The 21303-nt window shown below is 35.7% G+C and overlaps 2 protein-coding genes and 1 long non-coding RNA gene across 5 annotated transcripts in view; 1 reads left to right on the forward strand and 2 right to left on the reverse strand.

The window, feature by feature from the left end:
- The window catches only part of LOC142042639 (uncharacterized), a 58251-nt gene extending 51652 nt beyond the window's left edge, over positions 1-6599 (reverse strand). The window contains exon 1 of the long non-coding RNA XR_012653818.1: positions 4962-6599. This is a non-coding gene — a long non-coding RNA (uncharacterized LOC142042639). The remainder of the gene's footprint in view (positions 1-4961) is intronic.
- CENPP (centromere protein P) overlaps positions 1-21303 on the reverse strand; it is a 153832-nt gene that overhangs the window by 117312 nt on the left and 15217 nt on the right. For all 3 annotated transcript variants that reach the window (XR_012653817.1, XM_075052768.1, XM_075052769.1), the window contains exon 7: positions 17535-17631. Coding sequence is in view for 2 of the 3 variants with exons in the window: in XM_075052768.1 (XP_074908869.1) it covers positions 17535-17631 (97 nt within the window). In the remaining variant the exon portion in view is untranslated. The remainder of the gene's footprint in view (positions 1-17534; positions 17632-21303) is intronic.
- Positions 2398-16269, forward strand: OGN (osteoglycin). Its single transcript, XM_075052766.1, has 7 exons — positions 2398-2648; positions 3285-3537; positions 7880-7964; positions 9871-10029; positions 10655-10857; positions 11444-11539; positions 12047-16269. Exons 2-7 carry the CDS (start codon positions 3370-3372, stop codon positions 12215-12217), a joined length of 882 nt encoding a protein of 293 aa, XP_074908867.1. The 5' UTR covers positions 2398-2648; positions 3285-3369; the 3' UTR covers positions 12218-16269.

The raw sequence follows: 21303 nt of genomic DNA on the forward strand, positions 1-21303 counted from the left end.
AGATACCTATATATCAAACTTCTAAGCACTAACAATACCTAGAAAGCACATTCTGCTTGCTAGAGTGAATACTTCCCATCAGCTTCCCTATTGCCAATGCATATGAACCACATTTTCATTTCAAATGATTTGGATATTGTGATTATTTAAAGTCATTTTGAGCAAGAATAAAGCAGCATTGCTGCTGAAAGAAGCAATACTATCCCTTCCTTGTTTGCAGTCACTTGTACCATCCCCTTCCTTGTGCCGATATGAACATCTGTTATATGTTCAGATAAAAACAATTTTTATCTGAAATTATTTGTTGATACTTTTTCTTCTTCCTGGCACAAGGGATGACAAGCAGATAAAATACAGGACAGGACTACTACTTTATTTGGCACTGACGGTTTAAAGTGACAGGAAAACTATACTGTAAGGTAAACCTTGATGACATCATGCCAAAGTAATTACTTAACATATCACTCCTCAAATGTATTTGTAAGTGTTCATGAGTTTCTTATAAGTGCATGGATAACAACCGTGAGTACATACGTTAGACATTTCCATGGTAAGCATACCACTGAAATCATGACCCTGATGAACACAGACTTTTGACAGTGTTTTCTGCAGAACCTGTTACTAAAGTCTTCTAGCTTGACAAAGCCTCTTCTCTTCTTGCAGATCAAAACAAGCAAGAGCCTTCTTGCATGAAGACTTCCTAAATTTTCAAGGTCTCATTTATCTAGTAATTTTCCCTAATTTTTAAAAATTGCCATATATACAGAAAAAAATATGCTATTCCCAAGATATTCCATGTACGTAGCTGTGAAATCTAGGATTTCAGTACCTACAAAATAAATTCTCATAAAAATACAACAAATGTATTTAAAATATTTTATATCATGCTTTCAGCTTCAATACTTAATACTTTTCCCTTAGAACATTTACCCTTTGATTACATTCAAGCATTGGAAAAACATGGATGCCCCAGAGCCAAATGAAATCTTAACCTGGATGTTTGGGGGGCGGGGCGGCAGCTGGAAAGAGGTAGGTACAAAGCAGAGCTGCTGTCACTACTTCTGAAACATGCATGAAACCATGAGGGATGGTAAGATGGCATTGACACTGCAACTTTTTTGTCCCTTTCCTCAGCAAATCCACCCCTTCAATCACACACAGTACTCCTGACTGAAAGTTCCTATGTACTGCAGTAGAAAACACCTTAACAACCTAGCCACTTCAAAACTTCGGTTGTTCTTATTGTTCCAGCAGAACAGCAACCAATGTAATTCAGAGTCCAATTTCCATTACTATTGAGCCTCTTCCCTTTACATTTCAGTTATATACAAATGGCAATCATTATCCTAGAGAAAGCTCTAAGTCCAAATTGTGACGTTGTTTAATTTGCATACAAGCTAAACTAAAAACATTTTTATAAAATCCTAATGAGTTCAGAAAGTGGCAACTGATTATAAACTGGAAAAAAGTTTAGAGAGCAAATGGCTGTAGCCACTCTCCAATGTGCAGATTTACTACAGACATCTGGTTTCTAAACAAGGCAGCACTCACAAGAAAACTTAACCAAATAGGTCCCCTGTTTATCCCCAGCATTATTCTAGCTGACAGTGCTATCTAGAAAAAAGAAAAAAAGAAGTATGAATATGAAAGAGAAATGTAAATCTGAATATACTCCCAATAGATTTTATTGCTACATACTTTTTAAAGACTCAAAAAAGCTACTTTGTAAACTTTCAAGTTGGTCATCTGGCTCCCATTTGTACTGACTGCCAAAAATACATAATAAGGAAAAGTATGGGGGAGGAAGAAATGCATTAGAAATCCAGAAAACTACTGCTTGTAGTTCAGATGAAAACTCTACACCTGGACAGTGTTTACTAAGTTATCTACACAACTGACACAGAACTTTACTCAAAACAAGTATTTATGGTGAACCCGATTTTTCAATAAACTGTCTAACAAGTCACTCAAAGCATTTAGACATGAATTAATTGTATGAAAATCTCAACACACACACACAAAGTTCTAAAAAGTATTTTTTCTTTCCAAAACCATTCAGACTGAAAAGTTTCCATTTCATACTTAGGTGAAACTTCTCTAAACATATACAACTTGTAACGAAACATTTTACTACTCATAAAATGTGACTAATATAGTATACGTATGTTTTGGCTCTACCTCTGTCTCAGTCACAAAGCAGCTGCTTTGTCTCTTAGCTAAACCATTACACAAAATGGATAACACATGCCTTGTTATAGACCTCTAGTTGCACAATTATTATTTGATTTACAGAAAAAGCCTTAGCAATTATAAAGAGTAAATCGTCACAAAGCAGAAGGCTACCATTTTAACAAGTAATATCAGAAGTAGGATGAGCTAGACAGACTTAACATTTACAAACATTATTCAAAGTACAACCCCCCTGCTCCAGGATATTACCTCTTACCCTAGGGAAAGAATGCTGGCAAAGCATTTTTTACCCCATGGAAAGCACTTTTAAGACTGTCAAACTTTGAGAGGGTATTCATTTCAACAATTTGGATGTAATTCATAACTTTAGCCTTTTATCAATCTACTTTAGGTTAACCTATAGATAAGAATATTTGGTTTTATGACAATCACAGAAGAACTTTGGATCTGCTAAAACGGTAGGTGGACTTTTTTCCTATAAGTATATTAACCTAAAGCTTACATAAAACACTTAATTACAGTAAACAGGAAAAAATGCAGTGTAAAGATTTATTTTAAAAAGTATTGCATGTGTATTTAAAATGTTTTAAAGATTATGTCTGTAGCCTCCTCCCCCTGCCTGAAAAGTGTACAACCTGTAAAATATTGAGGGGGTGCTATCTTCTCTTGTTTACTTTCAAATTTAAAGACAAAGACAATGAGAGTTTACTGTTATAGAGCATTTAGGTTTGAAAACCATTATTTTGACAACCAAGAAAAACGCATTTGAATCTCTCTCGTTTTAATTAGTTCAGCTACATACATGCCAAATGTTTCATAAAATGCTTTACAAAATCCTCTTGCTGTTAACAAAAATAACACACTGGGAAACAAGCAAATGCAATTAAGAAAATATTTTCTTTATTAGTTGGAAAATGTTGTTTATTATTTCCCAGTTTCTTTTCCTGTTAAGAAAAGTTTTTATAATGCTAGAGTCTAATTAAAGGATATCAAGAGTTAAAAGTTGTTCCATGTTCCTTATGCGTTAGAAACCCCTGCCAACTAGTCCTCTAGGCTTTAAATATTGTTTTGACGGATTGCATTTTCATTTCCAGTCACAAAGAAAGTATTCTCCATAGTTAACACACAAGCAGATCTTCACCAGCTCAGTGAAAGCCAGATACATTGTTCCATGCAAGAATGAAGACTTTGCAGACTACTTTTTTTTTGTTTGTGTTTGTACCTTTGGTAAATTCAGCACCACCTATACAGCAAGAATCACTCCAGTTTTATGACTATGATACAGATGTTACCATGGGAAGCCTGATCCAACAAGATTATGAAATGCAATCCAAGGATTTACGAAAGGTATTTTATTTATATTACCAGTTTAATATTTTTAACTGCTAAGCATTATATGAATAAGGTGTTACATGCATGTTTGCAAGTTTTATTGAAAAGTCTTATAATAATAGCAAAACATACAATGGTTTCAGACATCAGGAAAGCCACTCAAATTAAAATCACAAAAATACTACCCTTGCTACAGTTTGAGAAACCCACAAAAGATAGTCTTTCACAAATAAAGAGTAAAGCATCATTTTTAACTCTGCTGTAGTTCTGTGCCTACTGTTGTAAGAGTTTCAAGAATGTGATATACTAGCTCAACAGTTTGAGTAATGTTGTATTAACACAGTAAGTTTGTTTAAAAACAAGGATAATGTTACTTAGGTGGGTTTTTTTACGTATCAAAGTAATACTTGAAACAGTACTTTTTATTGGACATAACCTGCCAGTATAAACCACAGTTTCTCTTTTGACTTACCAAACTATCAAATTTTTTGCCTTGGTTTTTCAGGGGTGGGTTGTTTGGGTTTTTTGCAACTCAACAGTTCAGCAGTTCTGGACTACTACAGAATATCCAGTCCTGCACTGGTCAACTACATTAACACTTTGAGAGTCTTGAAGGTAGCAATAAAGATTATACCTCACGGCACTCACCAGCACCCCCAAACGATCAATTCTGAACTTTTTGCTGCATGCTCCACATACACGCCTGTTAATTTAAACACTTAAGCAGAAGACACAAAAACAGAGTTAAACGAAGTACAACAGCCTCAGCTGACAGGGACAGTTAAAAACCTCCTACCTCTGTTCAGACTGCCTCTGACAGGACCTAAATGATATACATCAAGAGAATGAGATACAACACTGACCAGGCAGATGGAAGAAAAACTAACAGTGATTGCCCAAAAACTAGTTGCCAAGGAAAATACCACATATCCAAACAAAACGGGAACAACCAAGTATTAATAAATTCAAGGAAGTTTTCATTAACTGTACTTGTTACAATAATTTAGTAAGATAAACAAGAAAAAAAAGACAACAGCAAAAGTTAATTAGTATAAGTAAAAAATTGCAGCACATGTATAGAAAAATTACTTCTGTATACCTTTTTAATATTTTCCCAATTCTACTTATATTATAGCTTTCCACTGTTAGACTAAAAATAGCAGCTACATATTTACACTCAAAAACGTCTAAGGTATTTTTAAATCTGATATCTGCCACAGTGATGAAGTAACACATTTTCATAAACCTGTGAAAAAGAGATCATTTAAATAACTCTTAACTAATAGGTGGCTATCCACTCACAACTGAGTAAGTTTTAAAAAAATACTAGAAGTGTTAACTTTAACTAGTTAGGCACAGCATCAGATGACATTCTTTACTAAAATCATTCTAATGAGAATATGCTGTTTCAGTAAAAGAACAATAAGGATTATACCTACAAGGAAATGGTGCCAACAGATGCGCCACAGACTAATCAAAGTCTCTACTGGCAGTGCTATAAACTAGAGGTCTTCCGAAGGCCAACAGTTCTGCTTAGGATAATTCTAGGAATGCAGTCGGTCATTATTTCCATCAGGTCAGTTCTCCAATGACATGTTTTCATTGCAAAATAATAAATTAGTTCCTTATGTGCAACAAATACATCTATACAAGTTCTAGTGTTCCCAGTTTAAACCATGGGATGCACAAACAAACTTTCTATTCATTTATTGCAAGTTCCAACTCCCAGAATATTTCAAGTGTTAACTGTAACTGGAATACATGCCAACAATTTCCTCAAACATGCCCAGTTAGAAATCTATCTTGCATGACAAATTTAACTCCTTACTGTGCACTTGAACACACAGTTAGAAAGAGGATTTTGTGTTAACGATCAACAAAACAAAGTGAACTTCAGCCTACCACTAAGGAAAAGGTTAGCCAAGCAAAATGTATTACAATGATTACCATTTGAAACCACAGCCTCCTGAGTATTGAATAAAATATTAGAACTTTAAAAACATGAAATCTTAATTTCCACAACAGAACCATCCAATTAGACACTGTCTTGTATCTGGACTAATTAATTCCATTTAATATAAACCATCAGCTTTATAGACCTTTGTATGCCATAAAGATGAATCAATTACTTTGCAGAAGTTTTAAGATGGTTAAAGTATTTAGATGTAAAATGTTAATGTGGTTTTGTATGGGTAATTCATGTCTGTGGAGTAAAGTGCAAGAGGCAGGTGGAATTTAAGTATGTAAGTAGGCCAATATTCCTTCAGTGCATTCCTTACATATGTAATTAATGAACTTCCTGTGGTTATAATCCAAACAATGTTCTGCACTGATACTCCACAGCTAGGAGTTTTTGTAGCTGACCAGGAAATACTTCCAATATATTGGTTATTTATACTTTTTTTTTTTTTTGGGGGGGGGGAATCTGTTGTTTAATTTTGTGGCTTTAATGGTATTCTGAAAATAATAAGTTTTAATTTTTGTTGACATTTCCCACTTGCAGAAATTAGTCATACATTGTATTCTGCAAATGCATAGTCTTTCATAGATCACATCTCAAGTAGGGTACTGTACTAGAAACCTACACCTGGTACAGATATGCTGTGTCAGCAAACATGTTTTTCATACAAGCATATTAAAAGTGTCCTTTATGAGACAAATAAATACAACAATAGAAGTGCAGTTGTTCTATTGTAAGTCCACATACACAGAAGTCTCTACTGGCATGGATACCTCAGTCAAGGACCATGTCTTCACATACCTAATCGACATATCTATGCAAGCTAAACACTTTTGCAGAAACCTTCTGTAAGATTTGCTGCTTGAGTCTAACTGTTCAGCTCATACCTCCCAGCTTTTCTACACCCAACACTGCAAAAGCTCTTGCCTTACACAGAAGTTTCATGCTGCAACTGCTAAACTGTTGCCAGCGTTCTAACTTGGGTATAGAAGTCTTACTAGAGCAAATGAACGTATCCCAAACAAGAGAGCCATAGCCTGGATAGACAGATGCAGGGAAGAGCCAAGGGATGGATGATTCACAGGCTAAAAAGGGGTCAAAATGACGGAGGCTAGCCAAGATATTTCTATCTCAGGGTTTATGTCAAGCTTGAGGGTTTTACTTTGTGGAATACAAAAATTCCCACAGTAAAGCATATACAAGCAACCAAATACTAAATAAAACAAAGCTTGTATCAAAAGTAACTTGACAGATAGTGCTACTTTCACACTGCTCTTGTGGAAGAACTATCTATCTGTGTGCTACATGCCTGAATGGGGGGGCAGAGGGGGAAGAATTTAAAAAATAAAATAAAATAAAATTGATTTACTTGTGAGCACTCACAGTGCATAAGAAGCTCTCTTCAACAGGGGACCATACTCCTGCCAGGTCCTGATCCTTAAGCACATTTAAAGAAAAACATCTTCCACACCCGATAATGTACTTTTCTCCATGTGTTTTCAATAGCCACACAGACCAAAAAGCATATTGTCTTACTCTGTCCTACAAATATTCCCCATCAAAAAAGACAACAAATTATGCTAGCCAAGAACAATTGCCACAGTCATCATAAAAAAACCCCTTAATTTTAATACATGCAAATCATAGTATAACCCACTGTACATATACTATAATTCTAGAAATAGTATGTAATTCTCTAAAATTCCTACAGTGTTCAATGAAAACTTGACTACCATTTTCTGCATCACAAAAGGCCCTTTCTGTTAGCAGCCCAGGTCTTAAAAGAGCCTTAAGTGCAGTTAATGGAAATTAATTGCTAAATTTCAGCCAATACCTAAAAGGAACATGTTTATAAACTAAGTTGTCCTGCAATTGAAAAGATGCAATGATTATCTCAACAGGGAATTCTGAATAACTTTAAATGCAAGAAAATGTTATTTTACTGAGATTATTTGGGTAAAACAAAAAACCCACAACTTATATTCACAAGAATCCTATCAAATTTTGCATGATATGCCAAATCTTCTGATTTCAGAACTCCAGGTTTTTGTAGACACCCATCTTACATACTCCTACCCCACCACACAGTCTATATTCTCTCTCTATTTTTATTTTGTGTCTACTGTTCTTTCCTACAGAACTTTACTTTTCTAAAGAACAATAGAAACACCACCTTCCCTTCTTGCCTTTCAAAGTGAATAGCTAATGTACAAAAGGGGTAATACATACTCTTATACACTGGATGACTGATGTGATTTTAAAAATTAAATGTCATAAGGAACTATGTTGTAGGAGGTTCATTTTTAAAAGACATGCTATTTCAGATCCTTGTAATACTCTGCGGGTTTTTTGTTTGTTGTTGTTTTTTTTCTAAATAACATTTGCTCTCACACAAAGGATGGAACAAATGTTTCTCTTGACACTTCCCTAAGACTGCAAGGGGATGACAGCGAACGTAATGTACCACCAACAAAGGATACAAGTAAGTTAATTGATATGAATACTGTAACATTTAAGCTCTCCAAAAGAACATATTTTAATATGAAAATTTAATATACCAATGATGACAAGGGATATAGAATTAATCTTTTCATTTATGAATATCTTTCATATCTCCTGTGGAAAGTCTTCTAACTTGTGATGGAGCAGGCTGAAAAAATTTAAAGGATCCTCAGGTAAACTCCTAATACACAAAGCACAGCTTTTAAGAATCTCTACAGACTTACCCAGTCATATTTGCTGTAGAGATGTACCCAAATTATATAAGTTAGGCAAGACAACCAAGAAAAACAAAATACACATGCCAATGAGTTCCATAGTTTAATCAAGTAATGATGGAACATGATGTATTTAAATTACTTAAATAGATTTTTTCAAAGGACTGGCTATTCTTACAGTTTACATCTGATAATCAGGAAGGTCAATGGTTCAAATACATCAGGAACTTTCTTCACTAGCCTAAGTTTCCTACAGGCTGTGAGGTATATTGTCCAGATTTCTCCTAATGAGTCACAATGATTTCTAAACTTGAAAGGAACAAAGTTTTTATCTGCTGAACAAAGTGAGCATTGAAAAAAGAAGACACATATATTTCAGGTGTATCTGTGATCTAAACTTCCAAAAACAACTGATGATTCAGCAAGACCACTGGAGTGTCAATCTCTACCAAAGGTTTAATCAAGGCTAGTTATTGCCGAATAGCATCTGTCAACAAGCCCCCATCAAAAGCATAACAAATCTGTAAGAACACCAGAGCTTCTAGTCACAGACAAGCATAAAAACTGTTGCCTTTTAAATAGTGACAACATTGTTTCACAATCATTTTCCATTTCCTACACTCTAGCGTATGACAAACAAGACACTAAATCAAAAGAGGCAAATGGGGCAGGGCAGAACTGTAAGTCTTACAAATGGTAATACTCACAAAGCTAAAGCTCAAAACCTCAATTCTATTCTATACAGTACCTCTGTAAGAAAAAAAGAATTACTCTATACATACTGGGTTGGCTTCCCAGTATTGACTGGCTACTTCTGTAACTCTTCACTGGTTGCAGAAGATCCTATTTTACTGCATACTGATAATAAACTACCTAGCAGTATGAGACTACTCTCTACTGCAAACAGACCAATTTGGAAGCTAACCAAAAATCTCACAATATAGAAAACACACTAGATCAGATAGCAGTGATGACTAAACTGGATTGAAAGCCATATTCGTTATATGTATTTTAATATTGCTATCATACAGGATTAATGCAAAGCAGAAATTACTAATACTCTAGTAATGTCTATGAGGAATGGGACAAGCCATAATGGGCTTAAACTGCATTAAAAAAGGTACAGAGTTTCTCTCACTACTTAAAATAACAGCTATAAAAAAAATAGAACAGATTGCCTAAAGTACTTACATAATAATCATTGCTGGAGTTTTTATAACAAGGATTAGACAAAATAGTAACTAGGAGTAACACAGAGTATACATGACCCTGCCAGAAATGCTCCAATGCAATGTATGCACTACTAGATGTTTCTCCTGAGTGGATTTCTCTTTCCAAAAGAGTGGTTCTAAAGATGACTTTTAACATGCCCACAGAGTTCCAGTTGTCATATTCACAATACTCTAAGCCAATTAAAGAACAAAGCTGAATTAAGATCGATTAATAGCATTTCAAAACATGCTCAGATAAGAACAGAGAATATACACAGGAAAATTATGCATAATAGAATACAAAACTCAAAAAAGTTCAAAATTTTACATCTTTTCAGAACTTGATGGCAATAGATTTTTTTAAATCTTACAAGATACTAGAGAAAATTCTATTTTGAATGTTCAAGCTTAAGCTAGTTGAATAACTTTTAACTGTCTACTCAAAATAATCTGCTTTCAGATTTACCCACTTGTCTGCTCTGTGTGTGTTTAAGCGGATCAGTATACTGCGAGGAAATAGACATCGAAGCTGTACCCCCATTGCCAAAGGAAACAGCATATCTTTATGCACGATTTAACAAAATAAAAAGGATAGCAGTCTCAGATTTTGCTGACATTAGTAAGTAATGTTCAAATCTTAATTTCTGTTTATCTGATAGTATATTTGAAGTTGTTGTCCCTTAATAGTATGCCAAGATTACGAAAGTAAGATAGATTTTACGCTTTGCTAGATTTCATTATGTGTATTACTTATTTAATTCAATGCTTCTATTAGAACAGGAACTATGAAGGCAATATGGAAACCCATTTTGGCTCATGTATTCATCTTAATATTCCCACACAATCAGAGAAAGAGCAGATAGCTAAAAATAAAATTTAACTCTGCATCCCATCCAGTCTTAAATGACCAAGTATTATTTTTCCTTCAGATGCTCCAGGGATATGTCTCCCAGCTATCTTACTCTACAACATGACAAATTCTATGAACATCTGAAATCATGTTGTCTCGAAGGAAAAAAAAGGAAGGATTCAGAATATTTTCCTTATTATTACTTTTTTAAATTTAAGACCATGAGGAAATCCAAATGTGGATTTTATTCCTATTTTAATAGTATTTATATTTGTAGATCACAATTAGGATAGTGCAGCCAACAGTGTAACATTCAACATATACAACCATACATATTTCACAAGCCATGTAATTATAAATTCAGTATTTAGATTTTCATTTCTTTTGTGTGAAGCTACCTTGAGAAGAATTGATTTTAGTGGAAATAGGATAGAAGAAATAGAAGATGGAGCCTTTTCAAAGCTTCTGTTATTGGAAGAACTTTCTCTTGCTGAAAATCGACTTATAAAACTTCCTGTTCTACCTCCCAAACTAACAACATTTAATGCAAATCAAAATAGAATCAAGAGCAGAGGAATCAAAGCAAATGCTTTCAAGGTAAGTAAAAGACAATAATTTAAATAACCAAAGTAAATAAAATTAGTAACCAGACTATCCAGGATACCACCAAATGAATTCTTCCGTATTTTTGTAATCTAATAAACAAACTGCGATGAAGAAGCTTTCCAGCTTTTGTTTTGGCTTTAAGGCACTTTGGAATAATAGTCCTTTGCACACTCACTCTCAGTCATATAAAAAAAAATTTCTATGAAATATGTTATCTACTTCCGTTCTCTCTTACATGCATAGAAAAACTTGATTCAAAATTGATGGCTCAAATACAGTTCTGAGGACACATAAATACTAATAAACAAGGGTATAGCTTTAGAGTGGTCTTGAGTTTTATAACAAATAAGCTGGCACTGAAATTTCCAAAACATAGAAGGCCTGTTACTGAAACTCCTAAGAGTTTCTTGATACAACAGAATTAAACATTCACAGCAAAACAATGTTTCATGTTAGACCACTTTACAGGCTTTCTATGAGATCAGAAAAAAAAATACTGATGTCTTGTAAAAGGCACAAGTTACTTAACCTCAAGTAAGTAATATCAGCATTAATAATCTCTCTTTCTTTCTGTTAGAAGCTGACAAATTTGGCCTACCTCTACTTAGGACATAACGCACTGGAATCTGTTCCCCTTAATTTACCGGAAAGTCTGCGTATTCTTCACCTTCAGGTATTTTTGAAGTAATTCCTTAACATTCTATTACTAAGAGCCTCATTAGTTACATACTTCAAACCAAACCCACTGTCTTTTAAAACAGTTCAGACTGCAGTTGTGGTACAGTTGTCTAATGCACCTCCAAATAAAACAATTTACCTCTAATCTGTATGGCCACAACCATTTGGTGATCAGAAGTTTTTTGTAAGCTAGTTACCGTGCAAGAATTTCTCGTTACTTTCTGTATATCAAGGATAGGAATTGGCAAAAATAAGCAATAATCTTTTAATCAACAATACATTTCAAACACTAATAACCACCTCAAACTGCTTACCAGCTCATTGATTGGTTTGAAGAGACTTGATTCCTACATATCTACAGTATACACAAATCAATCCCAATTACAAAAAAATGGGAGGGTAAGAGGAATAAAACTGAAGTTTGAAAATTCTTCAACATATATGGGGGTGTGTGTATATATGTGTGTGCTTGTTTATTTATAAAAATTGTTTTATTTTGCAGTACAACAATATTACTACAATCACCGATGACACATTCTGCAAATCTAATAACACACGTTACATCCGCACACGTATGGATGAGATAAGGATGGAAGGCAATCCGATCCTCTTGGCAAAGCATGTTAATGCTTTTTCCTGCTTGAGAACACTGCCTGTAGGAACATACTACTAGCCACCACTTATGTAATTATACATGCCAAAACTTAAACATGGTAACAGATCATTCTTTTTCCTCTGTTTACACATTTCTATCCTCTCCCTTACTAATGCCATTTTTCCTGCAGACCCAGAACCTTTTACTATGTTGAAATGTGGTTCTCCTCTGAAATAACTATTTCAACACAGCCACTTTATTTAGTAGTTACAATGTCACCCATGCTTTCAGAATCTTTTCTGTTAATGAAAGTGTAAAGTGTAAAAATACATATACACACACACTTACCTTCTCATCTTTTATTTGACCACATATTCTTTACGTGTAGGTGAAAACCACACAAGTAACTGCTTGTTCACATTCTTCACCAGTACCCAGAATAATCACTACATTTTACTTTCGGATAAATGCAAAACATTCTTTCAGCAAGCTACATCTTAATTCCAATCCCATTTTTTTAACCTGAAATGAAACTTTTCCAGCTGACCTTCAAAAGTGCATTGGATGAAGTTGCATACAAAAGGAAAGTTATGTTTAGAAATAGAACTTCTCAAAGTTTAACTGCATTAAATCTTCCTTAAAAACTTGGTTCGTGGAAAATGAGAGTAATTCCTATTTAGGCTTACTGTACAAAGCAACATAGCAAGTGGAACTTCTCAAAGATGTGTTAAATCTCCTTCTACTATAGCTATCAAAATAATCTAAGAGTGTGTGTGTATATATTATATATCTATTTTATTTTTACACAAGTTATTTTTAATTGAAATATATGAATTTTGCTCAGCTGTACTCACAAGAGTTAATTTTGCAACACCAGGTTCTCATTTGAATACAACGGTCAAAGTACAGCATAATATGACTCCAAGTATTTTTGCTATTAACAGATGATGTAGACCAAGCCTTCTTCCACTGATTTTTCTTGACAAGGAAATGTGTGACAATATAATTAACAGCAAAGCTGAATTAATGTTTTTACCTGTAAATAAGTAAGATTTCAGCTAGATGTCAGTGCGAAGATGATGTACCCTTGTACAACAATACTTTCGCTCCTTAGGGAAAAATCAAATCAGATCTTTAAATTAAAAAGAAAAGTTGATTCTATCATTAATCTAAAAATAGTGTTAACTTCAAGCAAATTAAACTGGCATCATTTCACTCAACTACTTTAAGCCATGCAGCATATTAGCAACACAAACTGATGTGTGCAGGCCTCAACAGTCAGTTCACCTAAAACTAGACATAACTGATACAGGATGCAATGTTTTTAATTACACAACTATACATTTCTGACATTTCATTTTCAGTTTCTCCCCTGGAATACCTACTGCTGGCGTAAACTCCTCAGATAAATGAATGCCAAAAGTGTGCTAGTTACCATTACCAGATCGACTTCATACTAATTTTGAAGCTAGTATAGATTCCTAATTTGTAGAAATAGTGAAGTATCAAATGCATGATGATGTATCACTACATCTAGAATACTGATTTTACAAGATATTTTGTATTAGTTTTATTTATCTTATTTAGCTAAGCCTTGATTTGTTAGTGCTTGTGCTATGGGGAATTAAGTGCACACTTAATTCTGAACATACTGATGCTCTGCCACTAAGAGTGTTGAGACCCAACTGACTTTCAGTCACTTTTTAAGTAACTATGTCAAGCATCAGCTGTGAGCTCATCTTTCTGGAAAGAAGATGCAGTTCTGAAATGCAGGACAAAAATATTTTTGCCCTGAACCTATCACCCAAGAAGGACATAGCAATCCCCAATATTTTCCATTTTAAGTTATTTGGTATAACAAGAAAGAAATTCCATTGTCTAATACAACTGAGAAAAAACCAAGCCGAACAGTGAGAATAATACTTGGTTTTCATTTTCTCGTGTAAGTCATAAAATTTTGATGTTCCCAGGTTTTTAGCAAAAGGTAAAAAATAACCCCAAAGCATGTAAAAATACATTCCAACTTCAAGCCAAATTTATACTAGGAAAAAATAAAAGCCACCAATTTTCTGAAGCCTCTTTTGACAAATGCCTAAGATGGAGAAAACACAGCTGGAAGTCTAAGTGTAGTAACATTACATAAGCAGCGGCCTCTGATCTTATTCTCATCACAAATCATTATTACTAAATAAAGCTCTTTCCGGTATTAATAGGATCAGTAAATATCACCAACACTCTTCCTATGAAAACAATTATGCGTATACACAAATATATGCACATTTATGTAATACATACATACATGTAAACATTCTAAGACCTAACCACTAGCACATTATTAATTTTACATTAAAATGTTGTACATATTTTTGAAAAAGTACTAAATATGAACAGTAATACTAATTAATGCTCTTAATATTTTGTGAGCAAACGAAAGTAGATAACTTGTACCTTCTGAACGCCTCATGCAGGCAATAATTTACTCTGATATGTTTTAATTTACTTCCTCGTTTATAGCAAATTAATCCATCAAAACACTAAGTGAGAAGGGCTTCAGCATGCAGGATATTTTGCCTTCTATTTGTGTGACCAGTACTAATATCAAGCTGAATGTACACCATTCTATTTTTTTTCCTATCACTCATCTCTGTTCTGTATTTCCAATAAAACTTGAATTTCTTTTCTTGTTTATCAATATGCACTTCGACAATCTGCTCTTCCAGCAATGCCAACATGCTTCAGTTGTTTAGCCTCATAGCAGACTAAAGGCGCACCTAAATCAGAAAATTATTTGCAGTTGTAAATCCATTTTGCAGACATAATATTTACTGTGGCAATACAGTAAGACCTGCCATACAAGTAATGCCATACAAAACACTTGTGGGACATTTTGCTCACCTCTTCAAAAATCTATTTAAAGCACTACCTTGCAGATTTTTTCAGTAGAAGAGAGGAGCAGCAGCAGAAGGTAGTAACGGTACGCTCAACTCTTGATTTTGTGTGTGTGTGAAGCATGCAAGTTGTAGACTAACCTGCTTCAGTAAAATGCTGCAACTGCTGAAGCACAATGTCAAGGAGTATATAATGAAGAGCACAAAATGCTTACAGCTGAACATTGCTCTACTCACACCAACCTAAATCTGCCCCTGCTTTCTTGGAAAGCCTGCTCACAGTCAAATCAATGTGTATTTTAAATTGCTTTTTTTGCATAATCCAAGTTATCCATCCCACCATTACTGTTGTTAACTGGGAAAACTCTCACTACAAAACTACTATTTGTGACAGTCAATTTTTTAGAAACACAGTGCTGTCCAGCTTTGCTTGAAACTTGCAATTGTCATTCATCTCAAACATTCATTATTATTTGAAGTATTCAATCACTTCTACATTATTCCTTTCAAGTACCAAAACAAACAGAAAAGATCTACCTTTCCCTGTTCTTACACTACCCTGTAAGAAAAACATTAGAAGCACTGTCTATTTCTATATTAACAGCCTTGGTAATTTTCTTTTAAATAACAAAATATTACAAAAATTATAAACCCAAAACCCCACCCCAAATAGTCTTCTCTCCAATACTGTGCATGGTTACTTGCCTATATACTTGAAGTCTAGCAAGCAGGTAGGAAAAAAAAAATACACAAAGATTACAGACTCATTTTTTCATGCTGTCCATGTGTGAATATTAACAGGATAAGACTCTTCAGTTGTTTTTATGCATATGTTAAAAGCATACTTCTACTTGCTTTCACACAAATTACTACAGAATATTAAGCTACAAATATACATTCTCCTCAGCAATCTGGTTATTAGAATTGTCAGATTTCATCTTTAAACGCTTTATTAATTGAACACTTTAATTAATTCTCTTAAACCTCAGAAAGTCTTCTAAATGAAATCATTACTAATGCTAGCAGAAATAAGAAGGCCTAAAAACCTCTTCCTAAGCACACAGTGAATCATACATGATAAATATTGTCCCAAATTGACTTGCCTTTCTCAACAGCATCTTTGTCCATGGAAAGAAAAATACCTTTAGAAAGGATATTTGTAATATAAACAAACTTGTAATATGTCTTCAGTGAACTTATTTTCACACACCTTTTAGCAATAAATATATCCCTTCATTGTTTACACTCAATGTCTCAACAAATACTTTTCATAACTGCACACAAGATACACACAATTTTAAAATAATCTCCAGAACTACCTCCTTTCTATTTTTTCATTTTTGTACTGAATTTTAAAATGAGAAATATTTACAACAGTTCACTGAATCACTGTCCCAGAAATCACAGTGACTGCTGTCATGAGGCTGATCTAAGGATCAGAAGGCATCAAGTGAAGTTGAAAAAAAAAAAACAATCAAAAAACCCTACACCACAAAGCCATAAAGCCCTTGGTGCTCCACCTTCTTTATGGAAGGATTAAAGAAAAGTCCTTATACAACAACCAGCAGGATTAAACAACATCAGTTTATTACTCGGCTGAGGACAGGTTTTGATATTATTTTTTTTTAACATTATCAGAAATTAGCACTTTTTCTTTAATCTGGTTGATTTGATAATAGAAATTGATTAATCTAGCACAGAACTCAGAAAGGCCTAAAAGTTTCAAAAAGTAGGAAACAAAATAGTTCCCACTTCATACTACAGCTGAAAAGCAAAGATGGTGCCAACTTTAATGACAGTAAATGTTTGAGCTAAATAAAACTGAACTAAAAAACCCACACACAATTAAGCAGCTAAACATCTTCCTCCAGCATTAAGCATCATATAAGACATTCTGTGTCTGTAAGACTGCAGTATTTTTACTCCAAGGTTTAGTTGTTTATCTTAAAGCCAGTACAAAGACAAAGCAAACAAGCCAAATAATGGTAATTTAAAAGTTCAAATACTATGTTCCAGTTAAGAGTGAGAACAGTTTGTTTCCCATTCAAGTAAAACACTTCAGAACTGAAAGTGCTGTCGCCCAAACACATGCTGCCACATTTTCAAGAGAGACAGATCCAGTCCTTCAGAACATTTAAATGCCAAAGACTACAAATGTTATTTTCCTTTAATTTCTTCTTTTACCCTTTTTTTTTCCAAAATGAAATGTAATATCGATGAAAAACTGTCTTACTGCCCCACAGAAAGGCACAGATTTTCTTATTTCCCCCCATGTAAGAGGAACACAGCAATAGCATGGTAAAAATCAAGACAAATACCAAGCAAGGGCATTGCCCCTTGAATACAACACAAAAATCTTTAGCTAATACTCTCTTCTCCACAACATAAAAAATTAGGATTCCCACACTTCACTAAAGAGTGCTAGTTTGACCTCCATTTCTCTGTCTTAATGAATCACTTAAAGAACTAAATATAGTACTGATATATAAAGGCTTGATAGACACTACCTTGAAATGTAGGAAGGTGCACCTACGATGTTCATACCACTCAGCATAAGATGAAAGGCTTCTGAAAAATCTTAAGAGATTTCCATGTTCTTCAGTACTAGAAAAGAAAAATATATTAACACAAACAGTACTAGTCAGACGTACCAATTCTATAGCCTAAAACGTGTGCTTTTTCCTTAAAGAATTTGTGATTAGTGTTGTTCAAATTTGAAGCCAGAAATCACCCCCCAACAAATTATCACAACAGGAAAAAAGCTGTAGTGTAGATATTGAAAAAAATTGAAGAATTCATTTATAAACCAGTGTTTTCAACTCCTCAGGAAGGCAAGCATCAATAGTTAGTCTTAAATGTAAAATGTGGTAACTTGACAAAGTAGTCGCCTGTAAAATCTTAGTTTGACTTTATGCTTGTTCATCTAATACTCATTTTCTAAATAAATTCCAAAATGTTGCATAGTAAAACTTGAACCTACAAAACCAAATTGCATTGCTAAGCTTTGAATATTCCTGAGATCTTTGTTCTCTTAAATTAAATCTTTACGTGACACGTTATCTGCTTTTGCCCACATAGAATCATAGAATCATTTAGGTTGGAAAAGACCTTTAAGATCATCAAGTCCAATCGTCAACCCACCACCACCGTGCCAACTAAAGCATGTCCTAAAGTGCCTTGTCTATGTGTTTTTTGAACACCTCCAGGGATGGTGACACCACCACTTCCCTGGGCAGCCTGTCCCAATGCCTTGCAACCCTCTCAGTAAAGAAATGTTTCCTAATATCCAATCTAAACCTCCCCTGCCACAATTTGAGGCCATTTCCTCTCATCCTATCACAAGTTACTTGATAGAAGAGACCAGCACCCACCTCACCACAACCTCCTTTCAGGTAGTTGTAGAGAGCAATAAGGTCTCCCGTCAGCCTCCTCTTCTCCAGACTAAAAAACCCCTGTTCCCTCAGCCGCTCCTCACAGGACTTGTGCTCCAGGCCCCTCACCAACTTGGTTGCCCTTCTCTGGACACGCTCCAGCATCTCCATGTCTTCCTGTGGTGAGGGGCCCAAAACTGAACACAGGACTTGAGGTGCAGCCTCACCAGTGCCGAGTACAGGGGAACGATCACCTCCCTGCTCCTGCTGGCCACACTATTTCTGATACAGGCCGGGATGCCATTGGCCTTCTTGGCCACCTGGGCACACTGCTGGCTCATATTCAGCCGGCCGTCAGCCAGCATCCCCAGGTCTTCTTCTGCCGGACAGCTTTCCAGCCGCTCTTCCCCAAGCCTGTAGCGCTGCGTGGGGTTGTTGTGACCCAAGCACAGGACCTGGAGCTTGGCCTCGTTGAACCTCATACAATTGGCCTTGGCCCATCAATCCAGCCCGTCCAGATCTCTCTGTAGAGCCTTCCTACCCTCAAGCAGATCAACACTCCCTCCCAGCTTGGTGTCCTCTGCAAACTTGCTGAGGGTACACCTGATCCCCTTGTCCAGATCATTGATAAAGATATTAAATAGAACTGGCCCCAAAACTGAGCCCTGGGGAACACCACTTGTGACCAGCCACCAACTGGATTTAACTCTGTTCACCACAACTCTCTGGGATCGTCCATCCAGCCAGGTTTTTACCCAGAGAAGAGTACACTTCTCCAAGCCATGAGCCACCAGCTTCTCGAGGAGAGCCATGAGAGACAGTGTCAAAGGCCTTGCTGAAGTCGAGGTAGATAACATCCACAGCCTTTCCCTCATCCACTAGGCGGGTCACCTGGTCATAGAAGGAGATCAGGATGGTCAAGTAGGACCTGCCTTTCATAAACCCATGCTGACTGGGCCTGATCCCCTGGTTGTCCTGCACATGCCATGTAAGCACACTCAAGATGAACTGTTCCATAATCTTCCCCGGTACCGAGGTCAGGCTGACAGGCCTGTAGTTCCCCGGATCCTCCCTCTGACCCTTCTTGTAAATGGGAGTCACATTGGCAAGCCTCCAGCCGTCTGGGACCTCCGCTGTTGACCAGGATTGCTGATAAATGATGGAGAGTGGCTTGGCAAGCACCTCCGCCAGTTCCCTCAGTACTCTCTGATGGATCCCATCTGGTCCCATAGACTTGTGAGTGTCCAGGCAGCGTAGCAGGTCATTAACTGCTTCCTCCTGGATTAAGGGGGGTATATTCTGCTCTTCGTCCTTGCCTTCCAGCTCAGGGGGCTGAGTACCCTGAGTATAACTAGTCTCACTATTAAAGACTGAGGCAAAGAAGGCATTAAGTACCTCAGCCTTTACCTCATCTTTGGTGGTAATGTTCCTCTCTGCATCCAATAAAGGAGAGATATTCTCCTTGGCTCTCTTTTTGTCAACATATTTGTAAAAACATTTTTTGTTGTCTCTTACGACAGTGGCCAGATTGAGTTCTAGCTGAGCTTTTGCCTTTCTAATTTTCTCTCTGTATGACCTAACAAGATCCCTGTACTCTTCCTGAGTTGCCTGCCCTGCAGAACATTCAGCTTTTCAAGATTAACCCTGAAACTTCAGTAAGCAAGAAGGCCTGTTCATTAGATCATACATGGCATCTAAACCAAAATTTTTGATATACACTTAAAACTTGATTTATCTGCTGTTAAGGAAGATGGTGACATTCTCCCTAACTAGGGAGTTGGGCAGGATGGGGAAAAGACATATCAATAAATATGTAACTGAGAAGTGGAGTGCAGAGATATTAGTGCCAAGCCCATTGTAAGCAAAAATTATTAAGCCTGGATAGAGCTGAGCTGATTCTAGCAGAACAGCCCTCAGTATTTCTGCAGTTTTGGGCTCCCTCATGATTTAGCAGTTCAGCTGTACTTGGATACGTTATGGCTTCAGTCATACAAATGATCCTACACTTGCACTAATAAATTGTCTTGGAACCTCATGTTCTGCAAAAAGCAGTGCAGAGACATCTTTGCTGGACTTTCACTTAGCCAGTACGGGTTCGGTAGAGCTTACAGCCTGTATCATGAGACAAACATATTGGTGCTATTCTGGCAAGGAAATAATTTGATTGCAATATTATTGCAAATACTAGTTTTTCATCCATAGTGCTTCTGAAAACAGAAAGGTCAGCAGCAGTCATTTTATTTTTCTGGCATTTCTGAGGAATTTTCAATACAAGAGACAAAGCATAAGAGAAATGAAGAAGAAGTTCCTATATTTTTGGCTTTGCCAGTTTCTTAGTATTTGAACATCCTTAAGTGAAAATGTTTATGTACAGTGATTCCATGCTTCGTATAATAAGATTTTTCCATTTCCACTGACAATAGTTAACAGAGTCAACAATATACAGTGCCAGTTAAACCCAAGAGATTACAATTCAAGGACTTTGATGCTAAAGTCAAGTTAAAAGTACAAGCAACACATAGAAGAAATATAAACAGATTTTGCACTTAGAACATCAGGAAGTTTATTTCCTACGTGTACTTGTTTCACACACACAAAGGTTAAATCAGTTAACCTTCAATTTAATTTCAAAATTAAACATTCACAGTACCTAAAGAATCAAACAGAAGCTTCCACTCCCAAAGAAACAACAAACATTTTGAAAAATAGATATGAAATTACTGCTGAAGTAATTTCCAAAGGAGTTCCAAACACTGCATAAAGTACAGAATCAAGGAAAGCTACATGGCTGACTAATTATCCATTCTTGCAGATGGGGAAAAATACACACAGTTTTGAAAATAAAAGCTGCTCTTGATATGCAGAGATGATTACTCCTATGGAATAGGATAGGAAAACATCTAAC

The sequence above is a fragment of the Buteo buteo genome, chromosome 21, assembly GCF_964188355.1.
Source record: "Buteo buteo chromosome 21, bButBut1.hap1.1, whole genome shotgun sequence".
In the NCBI taxonomy this organism is placed as follows: Eukaryota; Metazoa; Chordata; class Aves; order Accipitriformes; family Accipitridae; genus Buteo; species Buteo buteo.